Genomic DNA, 26,626 nt, shown 5'->3' with positions numbered 1-26,626 from the left:
TATGCTTTCTAGCTGCAAATATGCATACATATGGGCTATGGTCAGAAATTCTCAAAGGAAAAATTTTTTTCCTATTGGTTTTGCTATCAACAGACCAAAACTCAGACAGGCACATTTCCCTATTTCCTTTCTTATGGGACAGATTTCATCCTAGCTCATCTGCTGAGAGTTTCCCAGATTTATTCCAGGTCTCTGGTCCAACATTCCACATTTGCTGTGTTCCAAGCCTTTGCTTTTGAATGCCATATTAGCAACTGTTAAAACCCAGGTTCTAGACCACTAAGAGCAGCAGTCACATGCCTCAGTTACATAACCAGCGTGAGAGTGTCTGTCTATAGGAGCTGCTGGCCTACAGCTTATGTCTGGCCTCCACAAATTCCTGTAACTTTACTAGAAGGTCAGTTATGCTTTAAAAAAGCCTTTAAAAAATATTCATTCCACAATCCCAAGAGTACTGTGCTGGGAAGAGTTTCTCCCAACATATAAACAAAAAAATTGAAATCTGTGATGGTCAATTTTATGTGCCAATTTGACCTAGCTAAGAGGTGCCCAGATGGCTAGTAAAACATTACTTCCAGGTGTCTGTGATGGTGTTCCCAGAAGAGAATAGCATTTGAATCAGTCCACTGAGCAAAGAAGATTTCCCTCACCAATGTGGGCAGGTACTTCCAATCTGTTGAGAGCCCAGAGATAACAAAAAGGCAGAGGAAAGGCAAATTCACTCTTTCTCTCTCCTGGAGCAGGGACATTCATCTTCTGCCCTCGGATATCAGAACTCCTGGTTCTCAGGCTTTTGGAGGAAGGGACTTACACCAAGAGTTCCTTTTTTCCTGTTCTCAGGCCTCTGGACTCAAACTGAATTACATCACTGGCATTCCTGGTTCTCCAGCTCGCAGATGGCAGATCATGCGACTTCTCAGCTTCCAAAATCAAGTGAGCCAATTTCTCTTTTTATATATATATGGTCTCTTATTGGTTCTGTTTCTGTGGAGAACCCTGATGAATACAAAAGTGAAGCATACCCAACCCCTGTTCCAAAAACTCCTGAGATAAGCCTGGCTCCAGTCACTTCTGCTCAGTTTTCAGTGTATAAGGGGTATACATAGATTTAACTCAGAGGAAACATTAATTTAAACTCTATCTAGAAGATGAATCAATTAAATCATGTATATTCTGCATTTAAAAAGTCTTCATTAAAAATTTTAATAATGTGGACATAACCTTTCTGTTATGGCCCCCATAGAAATATTCTAAAGAAGAACGTTCAAAACTGTTTTGCTATTATCTAAGTTTAGTTTTGAGAGACTGAGTTGCTAAACCTCCATGGGTGAATCTGATTGTATGTCAATCACAGACCTGAGTTTTTAGTGCACAAATCTACTCTCAGAGGGACTGAAATATCCTGGGAAAAAGATAAGAGAGTTATCTTTGGGATACATCTTATATCTGTCCTGTGGCTCTCTGGGTTTCTTTATAGGTATTGTCAGTCTCCTGTAGTTGACTGGGTAGGAGCAGGGTCTTCTGTGAGGCTCAGTATAAGGAATTTTCTCCACATCCACGGTTTTGTGGAATAAAAAAGGCACCTGGGCTTATTCTATGATTCTTCCTGAACTATCTGTGATTTCTCCCTCCTCCCCCTTAAAAGTAAATGATAGGTAAAAAGTATCATTAGAAAAATAAAATATGCTAAAATTCACTCTTAAGGTTAAAGAAATACCATTTACTAAAAATAAATTCTTATAAATAAGATGGTCAGCTGCATTGAATATAAAAGTAAAAAGGATATGAAAACTCTTTCAAAAAAACAGCTGTAGGAACACAGGGTCTTCCCACACATGGGCAAACAGTTGGGCCCTAGAAACAAGGCCTCTAACAAGAGAGGTGTGGAGGAGGAAGTGAGGCCAATATTCTAGGTAGGGAAGGTGAGAGGGACAGAAGAGTTGGCATGCTTTGGGGGATGGTAAAAAATCTAGATAACCAACTCCCAGGAGGTGCGGATATCTAGTGGTGTAGTGATCCCAGAAATTTGAACAGAAGGGACATAGAGCAGTGATGGAGATCTGATTAGCTGTGGTTTCCAGTTTTGGGAGATACTTGAGCTGCAAGATTGGGAAAGCTGCTATTGTAGGAGTAGAACATCCAAACCTCACAAAAGTGAGCATGAGATCATTTGACACCTACCTCACCCCAGTACTACCACGGCAGGCAGCACAGAAGTAAGGAGGAATGGGGAGTGGCTTTATAGTCAGCACTTAGCCCAGGCCTTTCCTTTCTGCCAAAAATCAGTGTGTTCTACATGACCACTGCAATGGGAAACATTTCTGAGTACGGACAGACCATTTTTCAGAGTTCACAGAAGAGTTCAAAGGGACTTAGAATCTACAGTAGTAAGTTAAAAAAAAAAAAAACCATCTAGAACAGTGGAACTATAGCAGAGGAAAATTCTGTTTAAATTATGAATATTGACTATTTTTTAAAAAAAGAAAACTAAGAATTTTCTGTAATTTGTAACCAGTCAGTGGCAGGGTCAATAACAGGAGTTTAGAGGCCAATACATAGAAGAGGCCGGACCACACTAGAACAGAGATCAGTCCCTGTCCAAGGTTCTGGCATTTCCTCAAACTCAAGACGAAATTCTTAAATTCAAGCCATCCTTTTCATTCTAAGAGTTTTTATAACGAAGCATACAACTATTCCATGCAGCAGGAAGGGAATTGCTTAACTGTAGGGTATGTGGGAGGGATTATCTCCTTTACTTTCTTGGCCACTCCAGTAAGTTTAGATTTAGAAGAGGAAATATAAGATAAAATTTGTCTAAGATAGCAAAAGGATAGGGAGGCTTGCTCAGAAAAGATGAAGTTTGGTCAGTTATAACATATTTAACAGTATCTAATTTAGAGTTTCACATTTTTAGGAAGTGTGAAGAGATCAAAGAGAGTCAGGAGATGTGCAAGGAAAGCGATGATAGGCGTACAAAATAGGAGCTATCAAGAAAGCTTTAAAAAGCATGCAGCAGTCCTTAAAGATGGGAAGGTTTTGGTGATTTAATATGACTTAAGGTGACTTTGAGGAATACAAAAGATTGTTAGAAAGAAGTGACTTTATAACACCATGGAAAAACTTCTGGTCAGGTATAAGGAAACTAACTTTTAACAAGTTAAAAGATACAGAATTAGCTGTTTGGTAATATGCTTTCCTGCAATAAGGATGTAGGAGGATGTAAGAAAATCAATCGATCCCTTTTTCATTTGTGATCATTTAGGTGGAGTGACCTGTGAGTATATTAAAAAAAAAAAAGCACAAATTTAAACTATAAATAAAAATGTGGCACTAGAAAGAAAAAAAAGGAGGAAGTGTCCCAAGGAAAGATGCCAACATAAAGTATAGTACAGCTAAACGATGTGCTTATTCCCAAGCTCAAAACAAAACAAAAGCAAACACACAAAATGAATGTACCTTGTAAGACTTAGTTATGTTAGCTATGTCATAAAACAATATGTACTGTGTAATTACAATTTTTAAAGGTTTAATATATACATAAATGTATATACCAAAATGTATCTCTCTGGAGAGATTGTAGATGATTTTTTTCATTGTATTTTAAAGGTATATTCCCAAATCTCTATAATCAACACTTTATGACCAGTAAAAATAAACAAATATTTTAAGCAAAAAAGGAGGCCCAGCACTATGGCTCATGCCTTTAATCTCAGTGTTTTGAGAGGCCAAGGCAGGAGGATTGCTTGAGCCCAAGGGTCTGAGGCTTCAGTGAGCTATGATTGCCACTGCACTCCAAAAACGAAAGAGAAAAGAGGAAATTAATCAATCTCCTCCCAATTTGATCAGCAGAGAAGTGAGTCCTTCTGTCTCAAAGGGAAATGAACTGAACTGAAGCTGTTGAGAGGAGAGTCATAAGAATGAAGAGGGGACTGGGGATATTTACGTGGAAAGAAAAGTGTGCAAGGGGTGTGCCTCTAAACATTTCAGTGACTATCTAATAAAAGAACAGTTTATTATTCCATGGGGTAGAGAAATAGATTTAAGATCGGAAGTATCAGCTGAAAGGAAACATATGTTGGCTCATTATAAGGATGAAATTTAATGGTGAAATACATTTCCCTGGAATCCAATGAGCTCAAAATACTTAACATTGAAGAAATGGAGACCCCACAGTTGGAGTAGGTGACTCTAAGGATCTCCACCAACGTTTTTTTCCCCTCTCGCTAATTGGTCTCACTATAAATAAGAAAAGCTATTTTTCACCTTTGGCTGTCTGAAATTAGATTAGCAAACTATGGATAATGGAGTGACTATAGATACTTTCTCAAGTGGAGCAGAAGTGCCTGGTCAAACTAAGCCTCCTCTTCTGACCTTCAGGTATGACTTCTCATCTTCTACCTCAAGAAGCTTCTAGAAATACATACAGAAAAGTGTTAGCTTTTAAAATTGCCAACCGTATTTGCTGGAAGTGTTCACATGTATGCCTGTGACAGTGGTAGTGTTTGTGAAGGTGAGGCTGATTAATGCAACTAAGGTTGAAAACATCTGAGTAATGGCATGTGGACTTACATAACATCAGATAGCCTTGGTAGCAGGAAAACACATAAAACTTTCTGCTTTCTTTTATAAATCAAATAATTATGTTAGTGGTATTTTGGTAAATTGGTTAGAAAGTTTCATTTCAAAAGTTTTGATTACAAAGTTTCTGATGATTTTTGTTGACTGATAAAAATAGGATATCCTGAATTTGCATATTCAAAGAATTGAATTTCTTATTTTTGCTGCCAATGAGGATTTTCCATAACAGAAAAGGCTTGACAAGTATTCTCACCACGACTTTTCACATCCCAGCCTGAGAAATGAGATCAAGGAAAGTGGAGTTGTCTAATTGCTAATTTGCCAATTCGAGTCTGTAGGAAGTGGAAAATCGAGGCTTTGACTTTACTTTAATTTTACTTTCTATACTTCTATATGGACTGAATTTTTAACAAGACCATTAATTATTTTTTACAATAAAAACAAATTGTAAAATTAAACATTTAAAGGTTAGCATTGCCAAAGACCTGTGCCAGTACCTAACAAATGTAATGAGGTATAGGCAGGGTGGGAAGTGGTTGAAAGCAATCTTCCCACTTCTGTAGCTCCGGTTCCAGTCTTGGCTGTGCTTCTTACTAGCTGTATGACTTTTAATTGTCTTCACTTTTAAAGAGTACTTTTATTGTTTACAGATTTATATGATGACAGAGTTGTTTTTTCTTTTCCTCAGCACTTCAAAAATGTTTTTAAAAAATGCCTTCTTGCCTCTATTGTTTGTGATGAGAAGTATATTTTCCCTTTGTGTAATGCATTTTTTTGTTGCTGCTTTCAAGGTTTTCTTTTTCTTTTTGTTTTTTAGAAGTTTGACATAGAAAAGAAGGGTGATTTTCTTTGCATATTTTCTGCTTGGGATTTGCTGAGCTTCTTGGATCTGTTTGATGTGTTTCAACAAATATGGAAATTTTTCAGCTATTATCCCTTCAAATATTTATTCTGTACCATTGTCCCTCTTTTTCTTCCAGAAGTCCAATTGCATGCATGTTGGATCATTTAATATTATCCCATATACCTTGGTTATTCTATTCTTTCTTCCTCTCCTCTCCTTTTTATTGTTTTAGTTGGATACCTTATGCCCATCTACCTTCTAGTTCACAGATTCTTTCCTCTGTTGAGTCCTACATTCTTCATTTCTTCCACTATGTTTTTTATTTGTAGCATTCCCATTTGACTATCTTAAAAATAGGTGCCTGATCTCTAGTGAAATTCCCATGTCTTTATGAATGTTATTGACTGATCCCACTAGAACTTGATTTTTATCATAGTTAAGTTTGATAATTTGCTGATAATTCTAACATCTATGACATCTCTGGATCTGCTTCTATTGATTACTTTCTCTCTTGACCATGTGTCACATTTTCTTGCTTCATTGCATGTCTAGTCATTTTAACTTGTATCTGCACATTTTGTATAAAAAAATAGTAGAGACTGAACTAAGCAATATTTACTTCCAAGTCCATGCCCTTTCACTTGTGTCAGGCTTGTTAATCGAGAAACAGAATCAATCTGATCACCGGGATTGGTCTTTCTTGCAACTTTAGCTTGACTTAGTTTACCATTGTCTTCAAATAATTTGAGAGCAGAATCAGTACTTACTCTTCTTCAGGGCAAGGAATCTGAGTGCTGGGTGAGGTTCCGGAAATTGCTGCACTTTACAACTACGCTTCCAGCTTTCTGAAGCATTAGATACATCTCTTTGCTTTACAATTCCGCTGTTATTTGGACTTTTGAGAATTCTCTTTGCTCTCTAGTCCTGTACCAGGATTTTTATACCTATGGGATTCTCTCTCTTTCTATGCCTGAAATGTCTCAAAAAGATTTCTCTCAGTTCTCCAGTCCTAGCTTGGCAGCTGAAAGTCTGGTGTATCTTAAACTCATTTCTCTCAGATCTCTTGTACTACTCTCCTTCATCTGCAAAGGATGGCTGCCATGCACTGGGAGGCTTCACAAACTTAGGCAGGATCACTTTTAGCTCTCCTGCATTACCCTACAGTGTATGGTATATCACATGCCCAGCACTAGGTGAAGACCCATGTAACAGAGTTTGCAGGTATATGTAGACCTGCCCGGTGGCTGAGGTCCTTTGGAATTATAATCTGCCTCACCAGTCCATATGTGGCCACATTTTTTTTTTTGTAATCTGTTAGGGATGAGATAAATGTGAATATTTTTCCTCCTACAAATGAAATTTTCTGGAGTTTTGTATATTTAGGTTTCTTTTCATCCTTAGCTTTCTGTTAGGTTCAGAAATCCGTAATTTTACAGCTTATTAGGCTTGTTTTTGTTGTTAGAATGAGAGATGATCTTTTGTGGCTTGTTATATGCTAAATAGAAGTCACTACATAATTTTTGGTGAGTTAACTAACTTCTCTGAGTCTCATCTGTAAGACGACCTATGGGATGCTTGTGGGGATTAAAGATGATGTGCTGTATATTCTCATTACCTTTTTCTTTCTCCTTCGGATGGTACTTGAAATAGTGCACAGTATGATTATAAAAACAAACAAATTCACTGTGCACTATTTCTTTCTCCTTCATTTAATTTTGTGCTTCCCTTTGTCAATGTTCATCCAAGTTGAATAAACTGAGTTTCACCTGTTGCTTCAGAAAATCTTGTTCATCCTGCAATATACCAGTTTTATTCAGAGCTATGGCTTAAATAAATTAATAGCCAGCCCTAAAAAAGTCACATACAATTGGATATTGACTCTCAAATATCATCAAATAGATTAACATTTTAGAAACAACCACAATTACAAATTCCTATCTCCAAGCATATAAATACATTAATAAATACTTTTTATTTGACAGACATCCCCATTTTTTTGAGCCAGGAAATCTAAGCCACAGAGATATTAAGGTGGCCTGCTTAAGGAAAGAACATAAACCACAGTAGAGACTATTCTTGAACGTGATTTTACTGTCTTGATTCACACAGCAGTCATCTAGACCATGCTGCTAATTTACACAGATTGGGGATTTCTGGAACCTACTTCTATGTAACTTTCATTATTTTTTAGAGACACGAAGCATATATATTAAGTTTGCTTCATTTTTTTGGATGAAACGTTAATAAAAATGTCACAAGACTGTAGAAAACCATATGTAAGTGACATTAGGTTATAGAAAAAGGTAGGATACATTTAGCTGAAGGGCATGACCTTGCACCGATAGTGGCTAAAATTCCTCTATGTCTCTAATCCACTCTTCCCATTCAACACCAGCAAATCTACCATGGAATCCAAAATCCAAATGTTGGAAGATGTCCAAGGGTTATCCCTCATACTCTGCTTTCTAAGCAAAAAGAATTGGTTTTTGTTTGTTTGTTTGTTTTGAATGGAGATTCTGGTTAAACCTTAGCTAAACTGACTCGAGTACTCTGGCTTACATGATGTCCTAAAGGATTATTACTGATGTCATTTATGTGATCGCAAGCTGTGTTTACAGCAATAAAGAAAGCCAGGCTTGGGTAGTATTAATAGCCCTACTAATTACACTACTATAAAAGGTTTATGGATGGTATAAATTCCTATATTATTATCCAGTGCTCTGGCAGTGGCATTCTTCCAGAGGAAGGTATCACAGGGCTCATTTGTTTTCCCTTTTTTTTTGCACTAATTCATGAGAAGATGAAAACGAGAGACTATGTGAAAGAAAGAAGAAAAGGACTCCACTGGGACACACTCTTACACCAAGATCATTACGATTTCACATTTTTACTTTAGGACTTAAAAGTTATTTCCTGTTGCCAATAAACATATAAAAGGAAGCTCAGTTGACTGGTAATTAAGGAAATGAAATATAAAACAATAAAATATTTTTTGCCTTTCAGACTGACCAGAAAATTACTGATACTATTCAGTGGTGATAGTTAAGTGGGGAAATAGGTACTCTTGAATACCACGAATAGGCTTTTGAATTGGTAATGTTCTTTTTGGGGAAGGACTGTTAAGGGGAATTTTTATTAATATTTAGAATGCCTGTTGTTGACTCAGCATTTATTTTTAGAAATGTAAACAAGAGGCCGGGTGCGGTGGCTCAAGCCTATAATCCCAGCACTTTGGGAGGCCGAGGCGGGCGGATCACGAGGTCAGGAGATCGAGACCATCCTAGCTAAGAAAAACAGTGAAACCCCTTTTCTACTAAAAATACAAAAAAATTAGCCGGGCGTGGTGGCGGGCACCTGTAGTCCCACCTACTCGGGAGGCTGACGCAGGAGAATGGCGTGAACCCAGGAGGCGGAGCTTGCAGTGAGCCAAGATCGCACCACTGCACTCCAGCCTGGGCAACAGAGCAAGACTCTGTCTCAAAAAAAAAAAAAATGTAAACAAGATACACTCACATGTTTACAAAGATATACCTATAAATATGTTTTCTATAAAAATGGATGGAATAATTCAAAATTGGAAATGATTTGTATGACCACTAACTGTGGGCTTATCAATATTATCACAACAACTAAAGTGAAAAAAGTAAGCTGCAGGCTGGGCATAGTAGCTCACACCTGCAATCCCAGCACTTTGGGAGGCCAAGGTGGGTAGATTGCTTGAGCTCTGGAGTTCAAGACCAGCCTAGCCAACATGGCAAAACTCCATTGTCTCTACAAAAAATACAAAAATTATCAGGGCATAGTGTCGTGAGCCTGTAGTTCCAGTTTCTCAGGAGACTAAGGTAGGAGGATCTATTGAGCCCAGAAGGTCAAGGGTGCAGTGAGCCATGATCAAGCCATTGCACTCCAGCCTGGGTGATACAGCAAAATCCTGTTTCCAAAAGAAAAAAAGAAAAAAGAAGAAAAAATAAAAAAGCAAGCTACAGAACAACTTGTTTAGTTTCTAGCCTTTACACAAAAACACATGATAATTATGTATATAAATGCATATGCACAGAAACATGCCATGAAAGATAAATAACAAAATTTAACAAAGATTTCCTTTGGAGAATGGGATTTATGGTAGACGAGACAAACTAGTACTTTAAACAAACTGTATTTATGTCTATATTTGAAATGTTTATATTTACATAAACACTTAATGTTTATACTCATGTCTTACTTGGGTAATTTAAAAGATAAAAGTAAACTTAAAAAATGAGGTTGTGTGTGGCTGGGTCACAACTGTAATCCCAGCACTTTGGGAGGTCAAGGCAGGTGGATTGCTTGAGCTCAGGAGTTTGAGACCAGCCTGAGTAACATGGTGACACCCTGTCTGTATAAAAAAATACAAAAATTAGCTGGGCATTGTGGTGCACACCTATAGTCCCGGCTACTTGAGAGGCTGAGGCAGAAGAATGGCTTGAGCCCAGGAGGCAAAGGTTGCAGTGAGCCCAGATTGCATCACTGCACTCCAGTCTGGGCAACAGAGCCATATCCTGTCTCAAAGAAAAATAAAAATAAAATGGTTATAATGTTATCACCTCAAATACAGTCTCAGAGCCTCTTGGCTCTCCATGGCTTCTTTGTAGAATTTAGCATGTAAACATATTAGTAAGTGGACATATTAGCATGTTATATCTATTCTATAAAGTGGGCATGTGCCTTAGAAGCAGTCCAACAAACATATTTGATTGAAAGATTCCGTATTAAGGAGATCTTTCCATTTATTTTAACTCTCAATCAAATTGGATTGATTTTAATTGGAAGTTCTAGATAGTAAGAGATGAATGGGGTTCTTTGAGTTTAGCAAAAATGCGGAATATAGAGTGCAATATCAATCAAAATTATTTGTTATAAAATTTGTGCCTGAAATATTAAGTTTATTTGCTTTTTTATATTAGCATCAGTCTCCCACTCCGAAATCCAAGGCAACTTGGCTTGCATTTTAGAAGACACTCTGCTCAAAGAACAAAAATTAGCATAGTACATCTTTGGCCTCCTTTCCTCAACTAGACAGGCTAATTAGAAAGCAAGTAGAGCAACATCCTAGTACCTTGATTTTGAGTTGCTTTGAATCCTTATTAAAAGATCTTATTTTGGCTCACAGTATAAAGCAGAGAAGTACATGTTGATTTGACTTCAATAGGTATGAAAAATAGTCACTTTTTATTAACCAATTCCTCCCGTTTTTTGAAAATCCTGATTTCAATTTATATCATAAATGATGAAAGGTTTATATGGTCATCCAGTGCCTATAATGTTTTAAAAGAGAGATTATCGGGATGAAGGTGGCGCAGGTTGTCAGAGACAGAAAGCCGTTCAAAGGTGGTAGCAGCAGTCCAGGTAAGAGGCGATGGGTGGCTTGGCTGGGGGCAGTGATAGAGCTGATGTGGATGGATAGAGGGCATCTGTAAGGGTCTCATAGTGTTGGGAACACAGCTGAATAGATCATCATGAAATTTAACTGAAGACAACTATGCATTCAGTCAATATATTCTTCAACCAAATTAATCTCCAACCCCAGAGATAATATGGGTTCTTTAAGTTCGTTTGTTGAGTTTGCTTAAATGTTAGCCATGAGAGGCTGCATAGATATATGAGAGATATTTGTGGTGAGGTTGTAGAGACCTTCACTAGGGGAAAATTCCCTTTATGCTTTGCAGGTGAAGCCATGAATAGATTTTCCTCATACATTTTGGTATGAGATTAATAGGACACAATAATGTTTTCTTCAAAGGAATGATCATTGCTACATTTGGTTGGATATTTACCTGTGATACTTTCTGAAAACACATTAGGACAAGTGAAAATTGTGCATATTGTGATGTTGCTATCAGAGACACCATTAATTAACTCCTCTAGAATACTACAAAATGATAATTGAATACTCTGAAAGATGTGAAGAACATTTGCTGAATGGAGCATGTGGCATACTCAGAAAATGAGATGAGCTAGTTGGTTAAAAAATTGGTATTTTTCTCTCTCTTCCTGCTCCTCTGCAGATGCTAACAGTCTCAGTAAGTGGTTGTATATCTTTGTTCTCTGTCAGATACTGGGATAAAGCCAGTGAACCCTGATATCTACTATTGTGTTTTCACTTGATCACTTTATAATGTAAGATTATTGTGGTTTCTAATATTTTATGGGGCTTGTTAGACATTTCAAAAGATTTTAAATTCAGTATACCAGCAAGGGCTGAAGGTATATTCCCAAATCACCAGGAAAAGGAGTAAAGCCAGTTTGCCACTACATAGAGAGGTCACTTGGGTCTGAAGTCACTTGCTGTAGACCATGGACCCATATATAACGGCTTGTAAAGGAAGAGGAGACAGTTAAGAGTCTTGTAAGTCACTCATATCCCCCATCTGCATTTTCACTTTCCACAGTTTCAGTTATCCATCGTTAACCACCGTCTGAAAATAAGTGAGTACACTACAATAAGGTATTTTGAGAGAGAAAGACCATATTCACATAACTTTTATTACAGTATATTGTTACAATTGTTCTATTTTATGTTATTTTGGTTGCCGTGCCTAATTTATAAGTAAAGCTTTATCATAGGTATTCATGTATGTATAGGAAAAAACATAATATATACATAAGGTTCTCTACTATACGCTGCTTTAGGCATCCCTTGGGGGTCTTGGGATGTATTCCCTGAGGATAAGGGGGGAATATTATAGTTATCAAAATAACCTACGGGTCTAGTTCATAGAAGCCCAGCAACCAAGAAGCTGCCACAACTAAGTCTAAATAAAGGAAGTGGATGATGTCTGTGCAGTATTCTCCAAGAGAGATAGTTGGGGCAAGAGGTGAGGGGAAGAGAGCACAGGGACTGGAAGAACAGAAGCTGCTCTTCTTAATGCAAAGTCAGGGTCCACTTGCACAAAGTCCCTTTGCATGTGAACCATTGAAGAAAAGCTAAGGGGAGGCCATGAAACAGCAAACTATTGATTCTAGTGGTTATAATGAATTATCCTGCTGTGAATAAGTGGGGAAGACAGGACTAGAGCTGGATGGAGAGAGGAGTCGTGAAGTGGATGACAGAGAGTTTCAGTTATGTGCTGTATAACGATGTTTTGGTCAACAACTGTGTATACAATGGTGGTCCTACAAAATGTTAACAGAACTGAGAAATTCCTACTGCCTAGTGATGTCATAGCTATCATAACATCATAATGAAATTACTTAATTTTTAAATAAGTTTAGTGTAATCTAAGTGCACAGTGTTTATAAAATCTACACAGCAGGGTACAGTAATGTCTTAGGCCTTCACATTCACTCAGCCAGAGCAATTTCCAGCCTTGCAAGCACCATTCATAGTAACTGCTCTATATAGTTGTAGCATTTTTTATTTTTATACCATATTTTTACTGTACCTTTAGTATATTTAGATACACAAATATATACTCATTATTGTGTTACAATTGTCTACAGTATTTGGTACAGTAAGTAACATGCTGTACAAGTTTGTACCCCAGGAGCATTAGGCTCTACCATATAGGCTAACCATGTAGCCCAGGTGTGTAGTAGGCTATACCGTCTAGGTTTGTGTAAGTACACTCTATGATGTTTGCACAATGATGAAATCACCTAAAGACGCATTTCTCAAAACATATCCCTGTATTAAGTGAGGCATGACTGTAAATGCTTTTGCAATGAAATTTGGTGAAGATAAGGGAAAAGTTGGCCCTCAGATTTGTACTCTTGCAGTCAGAGGGACTCTTTACTTGTCACTCTCTTCCTCTTATCTGTGAACTTGGAGGGAGTAGGAGAAGGGAGATCATCTTTACTCAGGGATCTTTCGCACCTCGTAGCACAGTGACAGACAGATGAAGAAAGCCTTCTGAAAGCACTTGCTGAATAAATGAATAGTGAATGAAATAATGAATGAATGAATTCATGAAGAAAGAAATGAGGGACTGAGGAACTGAAATTTATATAAGAGAAATCTGAATAAGACATAATCAGGTTGGAGCCTTCTAGAAGGTTCTATATATAGTAGTCATGGGCAGAACTAAAAGTATAAAACTCTTCTGAGGAGAAGTTGCATCCTTGGCTTGTGTACCAGGTTGGTTCCTTCAGTTAAGAGACGCTCTCAGTATAGGAATACATTCACCAATGACTTTCCTTTTGGGTGTCTAAATTACTCAACACATCTGAGGTCCAAACAATAGAAAACGGGGGTTGAGACTTAATAAGTTTCCGTGTAGTAAATAACTTACAATTTTTAACAGTTCAGAGACTTCTACATTTATGTCACTTACATAAGCTATGCCCACACATTTGTCTGTTGAAAAGAAGTTACTTACCAAGTTCCTTAACTTTATTTTTAGAAGGTGAGTTCTTCGCTTGCTTCTGAATGATCTAACTTAGTTTCTTTTAGCCTAACAAAAGTTTAAAATCAATAGCTTGTTTAAAGCTGTGCTATAATTGTCCTGAGTTTAACAATGCACAGCTGGAAATTTCGACCTCAGCAAATGACATCCACTAAGCCAAAAGTTGAAATCTGCTTGTAGGTATATAACCTGCTGCTTTGAATTTGGTAAGGCCCCAGTAGTCCACTGAGTTTTCCTGCAGCCCACTCCTTCAGCTCAGCCATGGCTGGGCAACAGCTCCATGATCTGTGATATCGTGGCCTTCTCCTCTTCTCAAATGATACCCTAGTGGCCACTTCTCCACCGGAAGTGGCTTTGTAACCTCCAATGCTTTGTATTCTCTCAGAGCATTTTGCAACTCTTTTTTTTTTCAATCTTGCATTATTTTTAAAGTTTTTTCCTCTCCCCACCCTGATTTTATTTTCCAACTCTGAAATACAACATTCTTACCTTGCCTAAAAATGGGAGCCCAATTTCTTTTAATGACCTCATCTAAGGACAGTTCTTGTCTTTGGAGTAGTTCATTAGTAAGGCCAGATCTCCACTTATACAGTTCTTAATGTGGTTTCCATTGTGATGGCCTTAACAGGGATGCGTTGTTCATTGATTATTCCAAATAACTGGTGGAGATTTGGAATTCTGGTTATAAACAGTCACTCAATTTTCCCTCTGGTAATGCATCTGAAGATTTCTACTGTTGTAATCATAGGGTCTTCCAAAGTATCTATGGTTCCTGTGCCCAAAACTGATTCCTTGCTGGAAGTTATCAGGGGCAGGAATGCCATCCTGTCTTGGCTTTGGCCAAATCACACTTCTTTTTCCTCACCTTGTGCAGCTGGCATGTACCTGGGTCAGCAGGCCAAATGGAAATTGGGTGTTCCCAGGTGCTTCAGAGCTGCATTGCTTTCTGTATGTGTATTCAGTTGATTGCAGTTTACAATGCATTCATTTATAGCATGCTTTATTTTGATTGGTACCCTAGTGCTCTCAGCCTTTTCTTGAGCAAAGAAGAGTAACAGGAGTGTTTTACTCCAGACACGACTTAAGCAGAATCTGGATCTTCTCTGCAATGTCTGGATTTGTAATAAAAGTTCTGTGTCAGTCAAAGGAGTTGGAATGTTTTTCTTCCCATTTTTCCCCATTTGTCTATTATTTAAGGCCGTGTGAGAAAGAAAAGGGGTGAAGAGAGGAAATGTGAGAAGAGGTAGAAAACACACACACACAAACAAGGGGAGAGAAAGGGTGGGAAGTAATTCTGCCTTAAGGTTTCTCAGTCCTGATGAAAACTCTAGAACAAGCACTGGCCTAGGAAATTGTTTTCTCCAGTTCTTCCTTTGCCAACCTTCCCTTCCCCTTCTAATCTCTCATAGCTTGGACCATTTGGGTGCAGCTGTGCCTAAAAGTCCAAGGGTGGCTCTGGCTCCTTCTGAACAAAGATTTGGGGTTCCTATTGTTCCTCTTGGCTTAGCTTTCTCAGGCAGAAAATCTCTGACTCTATACCCTGGGGGAGGGGCCTCTGAGCTTGTGCATTTAGGAATTAGTCGTGGGCTAGTGAGTTCTCTCACAGTGGCCACTGTAGTGGTAAGAGAACATCTAAAATGGCTCTTTTATTTCTGATCCTTCCATGAATTACACTTGTGCCTACTCTGGCATCCAGGATCAAGTGAAGGAGAACATATATGCTGGAATATGGGCATTGAATTTCAGAGTCCTCATGGTAGAATTTATTCAAATTAAGGGTTACATGTATAAAATCCAACTTGCTGGCCGGGCGCGGTGGCTCAAGCCTGTAATCCCAGCACTTTGGGAGGCCGAGACGGGCGGATCACAAGGTCAGGAGATCGAGACCATCCTGGCGAACACGGTGAAACCCCGTTTCTACTAAAAAAATACAAAAAACTAGCTGGGCGAGGTGGCGGGCGCCTGTAGTCCCAGCCACTCGGGAGGCTGAGGCAGGAGAATGGCGTAAACCCAGGAGGCGGAGCTTGCAGTGAGCTGAGATCCGGCCACTGCACTCCAGCCTGGGCGACAGAGCGAGACTCCGTCTCAAAAAAAAAAAAAAAAAAAAATCCAACTTGCTGAGAAGAATCAATATTTAGTAAGCAAATCTAATGTTGATGATGGCATATTATATTCAGTTTATTGCTTTCTGTATGCCTGACACTGTCCTGTAAGTATTTTATGCATCATCTTAACCCACATGAAAACTCTAAGGAATTTACTATTATTATCCTGACTTATGAAATGACGAAATACAGCACAGCCAAGTTATAGATACTCATTAGGGTGACTCAGTGACTCTTGAATTTTGCTTGAATTGAGAAATAAAAAAAGTCCAGATCCTAATTGTTTAAAATAATATTTTAATTTAGTTGACTTAAGTAACAATTCCTAAATATGACTCTTAAAGGTAAACATTGTTTTAGAAATGAGTAATTAGGCAGTTAAAGACAAAAAAGTGATATTCACTCTATTTTTTGAAAGAAGCTTCAAATAGTAAAACAAAAAATAACCAGAAACATAAATTCTAATCATATTTTCTTTTATTTGGAGTTATTTCCTGTATGTTTTTCCTCATATAGACCACTGAAGGAGCCCAATCACTTTAACTTGTAATAAGCCCTAACCCGTCTGCAAGTATCACATTTAAATTTGGTGAGTGACATGATGATCCTCCTTCCAGTCCTCAAAAATCTTGGAAAGTGAAACCAATGAAACTAGACATTCAAAAAATGCATAGGCAGGAAATTATGATCCAAAGATAATTATTACGCAGTTCTAAGTCTTAAAGAAAAAAAACTATTTGCTTCATTTTTTTCTTTCCTGCAAATATCATGCAGTAGACTGCAGTAGTGTCTGCAAGATGGCTAACTGCTGAGTCTTTGATTTAATGAAAACTTAGGGAAAGCAATTGAGTTCACTGCAGGGACTGCTTTGTTCTTCCATTATGATTCGTTTTTAATGAGAAAGATGATTGTAAAGATAAACTCTATTCCTCTGAATTTTTACACTAATTACATACAATGCACTATTTTAGCAGAAGGGGACTTATCTTCTTTAGGCAATACAGTTATCATCTTGTAACCACCCTTCAATCTCCCACATGAACATGGAGCTGCGTGCCAGGAATGAGTATTGCACTATGCCAGCTCTCAGCATGGATAAATGAATGCTTAAAGATTTACAGAATTAACAGTCAACATGGACTCCAGATAAAACAGGTAGACAGCCCCTCCCCTTGAGCTTATACGCTGTTTAAAATAAAAGAATCAGGAAGACATTCATTAATAAAGTATTTGGCGTGGGGGAATGAAGCAACACCTGACATATAAAGAGTATATGTGTGTGTGAGTGTGTTTGTGTATAAGTTTATGTGAAGATTAAGAGTAGATGGTGTTACATATTCATGTCAATTTCCTTCCATCTAAAAGTCACTTATGGTACTAAGTGATACTGAGAGTTCTATGTAAGATATCACTTTCTTTAAGATACATACACTTTGGTCAGATGGTCAGACACTGTGGCTCAGGCCTGTAATCCCAGCACTTTGAGAGGCCGAGGTGGGTGGATCATTTGAGGTGAGGAGTTCAGAACCAGCTGGGCCAACATAGTGAAACCCTGTCTCCTCTAAAAAATACAAAAATTAGCTGGGTGGCAGTGGCGTGTGCCTGTAATCCTGGGTACTCAGGAGGCTGAGGCAGGAGAATTGCTTGAGCCTGGGAGGCAGAGGTTGCAGTGAGCTGAGATCATACCACTGCACTCCAGACTGGGAGACAGAGTGAGACCCTGTCTCAAAAAAAAAAAAGAAAAGAAAAAAAAGAAAAGGTTCATATACATTAGCATACACATGAAATGTACCATTGGATACTATAAGTTTCATTAAGACTGTGGGAGACTCCATTTGGTGCAAATTCACCCTGTAAGCACTGCTTATGTATAGAATGTGTGTGTTTTGTATTGTTTGATGGACTTAAGCTTGATAGCTCATGTAACACTAGCAAGTTCCTTGATGCAGGTACGATTTTTGGGAAGCAGAACTCATTCTTGTCATCTAAAAGGATGCCACAAGGAAGTAGGAAGTTTTACCAGCATGTCCTAATATCTGTAAGTGACTGAGGAAATAGCTGCATATTGTAAACTCTAGACCCAATGATAACTTATTCCATCATGGTAACCGCTGAGCTATAGTAGTTAATTTTCTTTTTTTTTTCCCCTTCAGTCAGATGCACTGAAGTATAACTTAGATACAATAAAATTCTCTCCTTTTAAGTGTATAGTTTGAAGAGTTTCAACAAATGTATATAGTCGGGTAATTGCTACAAAAATTGAGACACACAGAACATTTCCATCCTCCCAAAAGTTCCCTCGTGCCCCTTTGCAGTCAGTCTCCTCCCACCACTACCCCAGGCTCTGGAAACCACTGATCTCTGTCCTTACAGTTTTGCGTTTTCCAGAACATTGTATAACTATACAGTATGTAATTATATAGTATGTAAACTTACACGTGTGGCTTCTTGCACTTAGTGTAATCCTTTTGAGATTAATCCATACTATTATACATATCAGTACCTTATTTCTTTTTATTGGTGAGTGACATTCCATTGCATTAATTTACTGCAATTTGTTTATCCTTTTGTAAGCTGATGGGCACTTGGGTAGTTTAGTTTTTTGCAATTATGAATAAAGTTGCAATGAGCATTTGTATATAGATCTTTGCATGGCCATTATGTTTTCATCTCTTGGAAAAATGCAATTGTTGAGTCATATGGCAAGTATACATTTAACCTTATGAGACAACACCAAGCTATTTTCCGAAGCAGTGTTCCCACATTTTTCAAAGCAGCATTATCATGTGTATTCCCACATATAGGTGGTATATGAGAGTTTCAGTTGCTCTACCTACTGGGAGGAAGTTTTGCTAGAAGTGGATTCTAATTTTCTTGTGTGACTTTCTCTACCAATTTCTCAGCATGATATCTGTATAACATCCCAGCCCGAAATCTGTTCTTCTCTTTTCCTAGACAACATAAGCATAATTCCCATGAAGCATCTACCAAAGATTCATCTCAGAAATCCCTGAGGTGCAATCTTTATACTGTGGGGGCTAAAATTTTCCAATCATACTTAAGAAGTAAAAATAAATGCAACCTGACAAGAAATAGGAATGGAGATTTGCCAAGTAATTTCCCACAAGGGACCCTTTTTAAGAGGCTCCAGTGAATATTACCTCACCAGACTTAGGTAAGTGACAGTACTATTTCTCCCATGACTCCCAAGGGAGTTATAATTTAGTATTTACATTTGCCAAGTGCTTTCTTATTATGCCCACATGCTAATAACAGTCCCTTCTTCTCAGTGATTTAGTCAGTGTTACCCAGAGAACTGAGAACTGGGCTGTGAGTGAGCAGAACTAAGGCTTCCGCTCTGAGAAAATCCTAGGTCCTGGTTTAATTCTTTCACTGCTTTTTTTTTTTTTTTTTTTTTGGACTGCCTATGAGAAGCATTAAAGAAATCTGCAATGAAAGTAGGGGGCAAAGATTCACAAAGGCAGAGGCACAGTTACAGATCTGGGGAAGTGAGATCTTCAGGTGACTCTAGGGTCTGACATACAGGGAAATGCTGGCTACCGAAGTTTCCAAGATTTTGTGTGGCTATCTGATAGGTCTATTTTATTTTGTATGAAATTCTCTATTTCTTCCAATTATGTAAGTATTTTAAGTGTGATATTGGTCATGGAGAATTTAGCCTATGTAACTGTATGTAAGAAATGTAGTATTTCTGTAGAGAACAAATACGAAGGCTTTCTTGAGTTGGAAGAAACAACAATTACCTCTTAATTAATGCTTCCTCAGCTACCACCCCCAACCTCCTCATAAAAAAAAAAAAAAAAAAAAATAGCAGGGTACTTTCTTGGCACAGACTCTCAGAAGAATTTTTATGTAAAATGCCAACGTTTGTGGGACTGAACCATTGGGTCATGACTTGTGTCCAGCTGTATGCGTAGACAGGACTGTCATATTTATATATTTCTCTTATCTCTTCTACCCTAGTTGAATATTCTGGGTGGAGAAAGGGGATGGTAAGCAGAAGGGGCCAGGAGAGCACATGTGCTTGAATACCCAACTAACTTCCTTGCTTTAGCCTTCTCACTTAGAATTAACATTTGAACCTAGACCTCTAGGATTTCCATATGCTAGAATTTAATGTGCAAAGTGAGTATTTCCCATGAAGAGTAAAGCATGCAGTTTACTTTTCAGTATTATTTCTTTGAAAAAATCAAAGGGATTCTACATAGTGATATTTTTATGAGTGTTCTATTAGCACTATTAGAGACTTGTTTCATTTTTACACTCACACAAATAAATAGATACATGATTCAATAAATAATGTCTATGTTTCAATAATTCACTGAAAAACAAAATACATGCCATACTCATCAAATTGCTTTTAGCTGGAAGCTTGTCTTTTATGAAAATTGGAAGAGCTTGTAAAAACACTTTTCAATGAAAAAGCAAAACCTGCAGAACCAGTCACCAAGAATACTGAAGTTGTTAGTACTCTAACAACACTCAACGGTGGCAACATTTTCTTTTCTTTTCAGGGTCTGTATATAAAAAGAAGCAGACACTTACGATTCTAGTTATGCTTTCATTACTGATACCCATTTTTTCCCTACCACTATGAGTTGAAGAGGAAAACAAAGGCTAAAAGTGTTTTTTTCTTTTTACCCTTAGCATCTTGCCTTTACTCCTCCAGCAGTGACTAAATTGCTGGTGTATAACAAAAAGGAATTAGAGAAACAAGAATGTAGAAAAATGGTAGCAGAAGAAAGAGAAGAGGAAATTATTGCTTATCAAAGTTTTTACGATTTATATACACTCAGAAGATAAAAACTGCTAAAAGAGGAACCATGGGTATCTATTATTTGAAAACTTAAAGGTAGCTCTGGGAAGCAGCACGATTTTTGTCATCATAGACAAGAGAATCTTATGGGCAAAAAGTTAGATGATACATGTTTTCTTGATAGGAACTGTATCCTATTTTCACCTTTGTCTTTAAAAGCCTGTCACATTTCTTGCTCTTATATCACAAAAGCAAGAACTGGTGGTCTTCACTGGACCCCAGTCTGTCCTCACCTCTGATTCACAGTCTTGGCATTTTGTTCCTCTGCTTCCTGATTTCAGCTGTAATTACATGGAATTTTAAGAAGAGAGTAGATATAAGGAGAAGTCATCTTTTGAGAGTTTCTTAGGCAAATGCGTAAGTTTTTGGAAGCTTCACTATACTTTCTTAGTCCTATTCCTAAAGCACCACTTTGTATGAGTTGTTTGGATTTCAGGCTTTATTTCAGTGGGTACATTTTAATTTCCTAACTAACTTCTCAAAGCGGTTACAATTAAGCTATTAATGTAACGGTTATCTCTATTTTCCCTAAATTCTCAAACTTGATACAATGACAACAAAACTACTTTGGTGAAGTACATTTCTTTCTACAAAGTTGTATTTCTGAAGGTCTTTGTTTTGAACAGTAAACATTTTTTTAAAATTGTAGAACCATCTGGAAGAACACATAGCTCCAACTATAAAGAGGGCTAGACTTAAAATTTGCTCAATCGGATATGATATTTTGTAAGGAAGATGGTACCCAAACTTTTGTAGGAATCAATTAATAATCAAGGGCAAACTCAACTCCAATTCATTTTGGAACTTATACTGGAGCCTGCTGCTTCAGAGTCTTTGATCATGAGTCCAATGAAATTTTGATAGGGAAAATTCAGTTTAACTTTGAAGTCAAATTTAAGCCAGGCTTTCATAATAACCTCACCCTTAATGCTCTTGAAAGGCTTCTTACATTTAGCACATTGTTTTAAATGTGACAATCATTAAATTTTAGAAGATATATGATTAAAACTATAAAGAAAGATTTGTTTAAAAATGTATTTCTGAGTCTAACTTCATGCTGTTATGTGGCCCAGAGTGGCAACACGTGGCTGAGACCTAACCTGCAGCTCTCAGGGAGTGGTGAGAAAGGAGAACTTGTGACTACGAGAGACTCTCCCTTGCACACACCACACTTTCCATCCTTCCCTCTTTGTTGTTCATTCTTTCCCAAATTTTCAGGTGCCTGACTAGAAAGATTAGTATATCTTCAGAACATAGTATTGAATCAGCCTATGGAAAATTAATGTAATTACTATGTTCATTACCAGATGTTGGCTTAATGCCAGCCTATTAAAACTTCTAAAGATGAAGCTTAAAACAAATCATCATTCTGAGGAAACATCCAAAAGAAGACACGCCAGCAAACTCAGTGACGATCTGAGGCGATGGTAAAAATCTCCAGAGGGTATTTCAGAAATGGATTATCTCCATCACAAACTGGTATTGGCAGTCAGAATTTCCTTAGCCCTCTTCAGCCTTTTCTTTCTGAAGAGCCTCCAAATTCCTTGCTGCTCCTAGTCCTTAGCCTCTTTCCATTGGTCTTTCTTGCCTGTCCACCTCCAACCCTCTCCCTAAATCGTCTATGACATCCTTGTGATGGTTAATATTGAGTGTCAACCTGATTGGATTGAAGGATGAAAAGTATTGTTCCTGGGTGTGTCTGTGAGGGTGTTGCCAAAGGAGACTAAGGTTTGAATCAGTAAACTGGGAGACTCAGACCCACCCTCAATCTGGGTGGGCATCATCTAATCAGCTGCCAGCATGGCTGGGATAAAAGCAGGCAGAGGAACGTGGAAGGACTAGACTGGCTGAGTTTTCTGGCCTCCATCTTTCTCCCACACTGGATGCTGCCCGCCCTCAAACATCGGACTTCAAGTTCTTCAGCTTTTGGATTCTTGGACTTATACCAGTGATTTGCCAGGGGCTTTGGGAACTTCGGCCACAGACTGAAGGCTGCACTGTCAGCTTCCCTACTTTTGAGGTTTGGGGACTCGAACTGGCTTCCTTGCTCCTCAGCTCGCAGACAGCCTATTGTGGGACTTCACCTTGTGATCCTGAGTCAATACTCCTTAATAAACTCCCTTTCATATATACATCTATCCTATTAGTCCTGTGGTTGTAGAGAACCCTGACTAATACAATCCTCCTGACCGCACTGTGGTATCTCACTGCATCTTACACAGAGGGCTGGTTTCCTATTCAGGGTTTTGAAATTCAAAGGAAAAAGAAAAACCTCTCCTTTTCTTCAGAAGGGTCTCTGCTCCCTCCTCCTGCCTTCCCTGCACCTCACAAGGAGAGGCAGAGTGGCCCTGAAGCCACACTGTCCTCACAGCCCCGCCTTGGATGGGCCTCTACTCTTTGCTCTCCTATATCCTCAAGCAGTTTCCTGGGCTGTCAGAACCTTGGTTTTCTCATTTACAAAATTTTGGATAATCGTACCTATTTCCTTGGATAGATGGAATAAAAAGGATAATTTACATACACAGTGGCTGGCACATTATAGAGGCTCAATAGATGGTACTGTAATTATTAACTCTACGCATTTTACTACATTTCATCTTCTAAGTTTTTTTAGCCTCTACCTGTAAATTATTGGTATGGTTGAAATAATTCTCCCTGCCCTTTAGAATGGCTTAACTTTTTTTTTTTGTTCCTGATTCAAGTTTTTGTTAAATCCCTGGATTCCTGAAAAGTGAGAGGTACAAAAACTCAAAGACTAAATACAATGTACCATCTCGCAGTAGAGTTTGTTTGGTTCTAAAAATGACTAGGGAAGAGAAATTCTTCACTTTCATGGGAATCTTGGGGGGTAATATTCAAGTATTATAAAAATTATTCTTAATTTAATCTTCTTATTCTTAATTATACTCCTTATACTGGGCTAAAAAATTATATTCTTTTAATATTAATTCAAGCTTCCATCGAGTTATTTTTAAGTCCAACTGCTTAGTTCTATATGGCCAAGCTACACATTTCTAGTCTGTCATAAGTGAATTTCTAATTATATTTCTCCCTTATTTCTTCACTTCCTGGAGTCTGTTCCTGGACTGAGGCACCAATGGTAAAATGATGCGGATAACTTTTGTAAACCAAAAATAAAATTCTAAGTCCCCCCTCAATCATCTGAATGGACTTCCTCCTCAGTCAGGGCACTCTTAAAATGTAACCTGAAAGACTGGTTCAGGCCAAGATGGGAAGTGGGGATTGAACATGCCTCATTATACTTCTCCAGCATTAACATCAACACAGACTTTAAGTCTGATAAGAAACATTTTACAACCTATTCTCTCTGAAGCCTACTACCTGAAGGCTTCCTCTGCAAATAAGAACTTTGGTCTCCACAATCCTTTATCTTAACCCCGATATTCCTTTCTATTAATCCCAGATCTGTTGAGAAACTCAACCAATTGTCAATCAGAAAATTTTTCAATCTACCTATAAGCTGAAAGCCCCCTGCTTCGAGTTGTCCTGCCTTACTGGACCAAACCAATGTATTTCTTTTTTTATTTTATTTTATTTTTTATTATACTTTAAGTTCTAGGGTACATGTGCACAACGTGCAGGTTTGATACATAAGTATACATGTGCCATGTTGGTTTGCCATCAACTCATCATTTATATTAGGTATTTTCCCTAATGCTATCTTTCCCCTAGCCTCCCAACCCACAACAGGCCCCAGTGTGTGATGTTCCCTGCCCTGTGTCCAAGTGATTTCATTGTTCAGTTCCCACCTGAGAGAGAACGTGTGGTGTTTGCAAACCAAAGTATTTCTTAAATGATTGAAGTCTCAGGTCTCCCTAAAATGTATTAAATATAAAAGTAAGCTGCACCCTGACCACCTTGGGCACATGTTCTCAGGTCTTCCTATGGGCTGTGTCAGGGACCATGGTCATTCATATTTGGCTCAGAATAAATTTCTTCAAATATTTTATGCAGTTTGACTCTTTTTTTTTTTTTTGAGACTTTAGATAACCAATTTACATCATTCAAAATTATTAGCTTCCAAATCACACTCAGGAAACATAGCTGATTCAATGTCAATAACTTCAGTGGCCTGAGATTTTATTTTTAAAATAATGATGTCTATTGATGTTAAACTTTAATAAACAAGCACTGATAGCACCAATTTTTGAGAGGTAAATAAAATTAGCTTCTACAATACTTTAAACAAATCTAAAATTAAACTGGAATTCAGTCTCAACTTGTTCATATTTATTCCTCCTATGAGATGAAATCCAGGATTGGTCAAATCATTATAATTAAGCATTATTATTCTGGACAGTAATCCAAATAAATAAATGTAAAAATTAAATACTGATAAACAGTCTTGTACATGTTTCATAAAAGTGTGACTATTAAAATTGATGTACTCAGCTATACATGTGTCCTTATCTATTATTAATGTAAATAATTGTCTCCAAATGTATTAATGATTTTTTTCAATGCACATTTTACAGCTGACAGCTACTATTTTGGGGAATATTGATGGCTATTTCTGAGCCATAGATAAAAGTGTTTACACCTTGTCATAGATCATTTTGTGCTGCTATAATGAATAACATATTCCATAGTACCCAAGACTGTGCAATTTATAAAGAACACAGATTTATTTCTTATGGTTCTGGAGGCTGGGAAGTCCAAGGTTAAAGGGCTCACATCTGGTGACGGCCTTTTTGCAGTATCCTCACATGGCAGACAGGCACAAGAGCACACATGAAAGAGCAAGAGAGGGCAAGAGGGGGGCCAAACCCACATTTAGCTGGAACCCACTCCCATGATCATGGCATTAATCCATTCAGGAGGGTGAAGCCCTCATGGCCTAGTAATAGGCTCACCATCTTTCTTAATAGTCTCACCTCTTAATATTGTCACAGTGGCAATTACATGTCAACATGAGTTTTGGAGGTGACATTCAAACCACAGCATACTGGATTCAGTGGCATATCATATGACTCTGAAGCATCCCCTCCAGGGATGTACCTTGAGGTTTTTCAAAGGCAACTGCCTCTTAAAAAAAAGGTTTTCTTGCATTGGCTCTTGGAGGACTTGTTTTATTTCTTTAATTATTTCAAGTTTAAAATAATTTCACATCTCATTTGACCATTTGTGGTAGTGTTCTTTTTTTCTTTTTCTGTGATGTTATTAATAGAGTTGTCTGTGTTTACAATTTGTATCTTTCTTGTGTCACTTTCCCACAGAACATATATTTGTCTGCAATTCCCTTGGATTTCTCAGAGCAAGCATTATTTAGAATATCTGCATCAGGTCTATTCCAAGTTCCAAGGAAAAACTCATTTAATTCCAATGAGAGGGTAGAAGTAATGTTAACAGGGATTCAAAAAGTGAGAAATTGTACATTTTTGCCTATACATGCAGTTCCCACTTCTTGCTGAATTCATATGATTAATTTTCTTTGTGATTTATTCAGTCATTTTGTTTACTATATTACTGCAAAACAGAAAAGTAAGATCTGGGGTTTTCAATGATCTTAACTGATGCTGTAAGTGACAAAACGTTATCTGGTCATGGCTCATCTTTTTTTTAGGTGCTTGTAAAAGCTATATTCCTGGTGTTTCTGTGAGCTTACCTTGTCTGACGGCTAGTGTGGTGGTATAGACCAAGAAGAGAAGAATGTAATTGAGGAAACTCTGGAAGACTGGTGTGTTGGCATGGAAATCTTCTGACAGATACTTGCTAGTCAAGCCAATTCCACAAATAAGGAGGGATAACACCTGGCCCAGGGCCACAGAGATTAACATCTCCCTGAGAAATAAAGAAAAAAAAAAAAAAACAGCAAAGGTCAGCAAGAAGCCCATTAAAACAATAGCAGTTAAAATTTTTT

The 26,626-nt window shown here is 37.8% G+C and overlaps 1 protein-coding gene across 1 annotated transcript in view; it reads right to left on the bottom strand.

Annotated features, from left to right (window-relative positions):
- Nucleotides 1-26,626, bottom strand: part of SLC35F1 (solute carrier family 35 member F1) — a 411,079-nt gene that overhangs the window by 141,846 nt on the left and 242,607 nt on the right. Inside the window, exon 2 of the mRNA XM_033234406.1 lies at nt 26,372-26,547. Within this exon, the coding sequence (XP_033090297.1) occupies nt 26,372-26,547 (176 nt within the window). The remainder of the gene's footprint in view (nt 1-26,371; nt 26,548-26,626) is intronic.

This window comes from Trachypithecus francoisi, unplaced genomic scaffold, assembly GCF_009764315.1.
Source record: "Trachypithecus francoisi isolate TF-2019V2 unplaced genomic scaffold, Tfra_2.0 Lachesis_group15, whole genome shotgun sequence".
Taxonomy (NCBI): domain Eukaryota; kingdom Metazoa; phylum Chordata; class Mammalia; order Primates; family Cercopithecidae; genus Trachypithecus; species Trachypithecus francoisi.
Note: the sequence above shows the minus strand (reverse complement) of the source record. Positions and strands in the feature narration are given on the sequence as shown.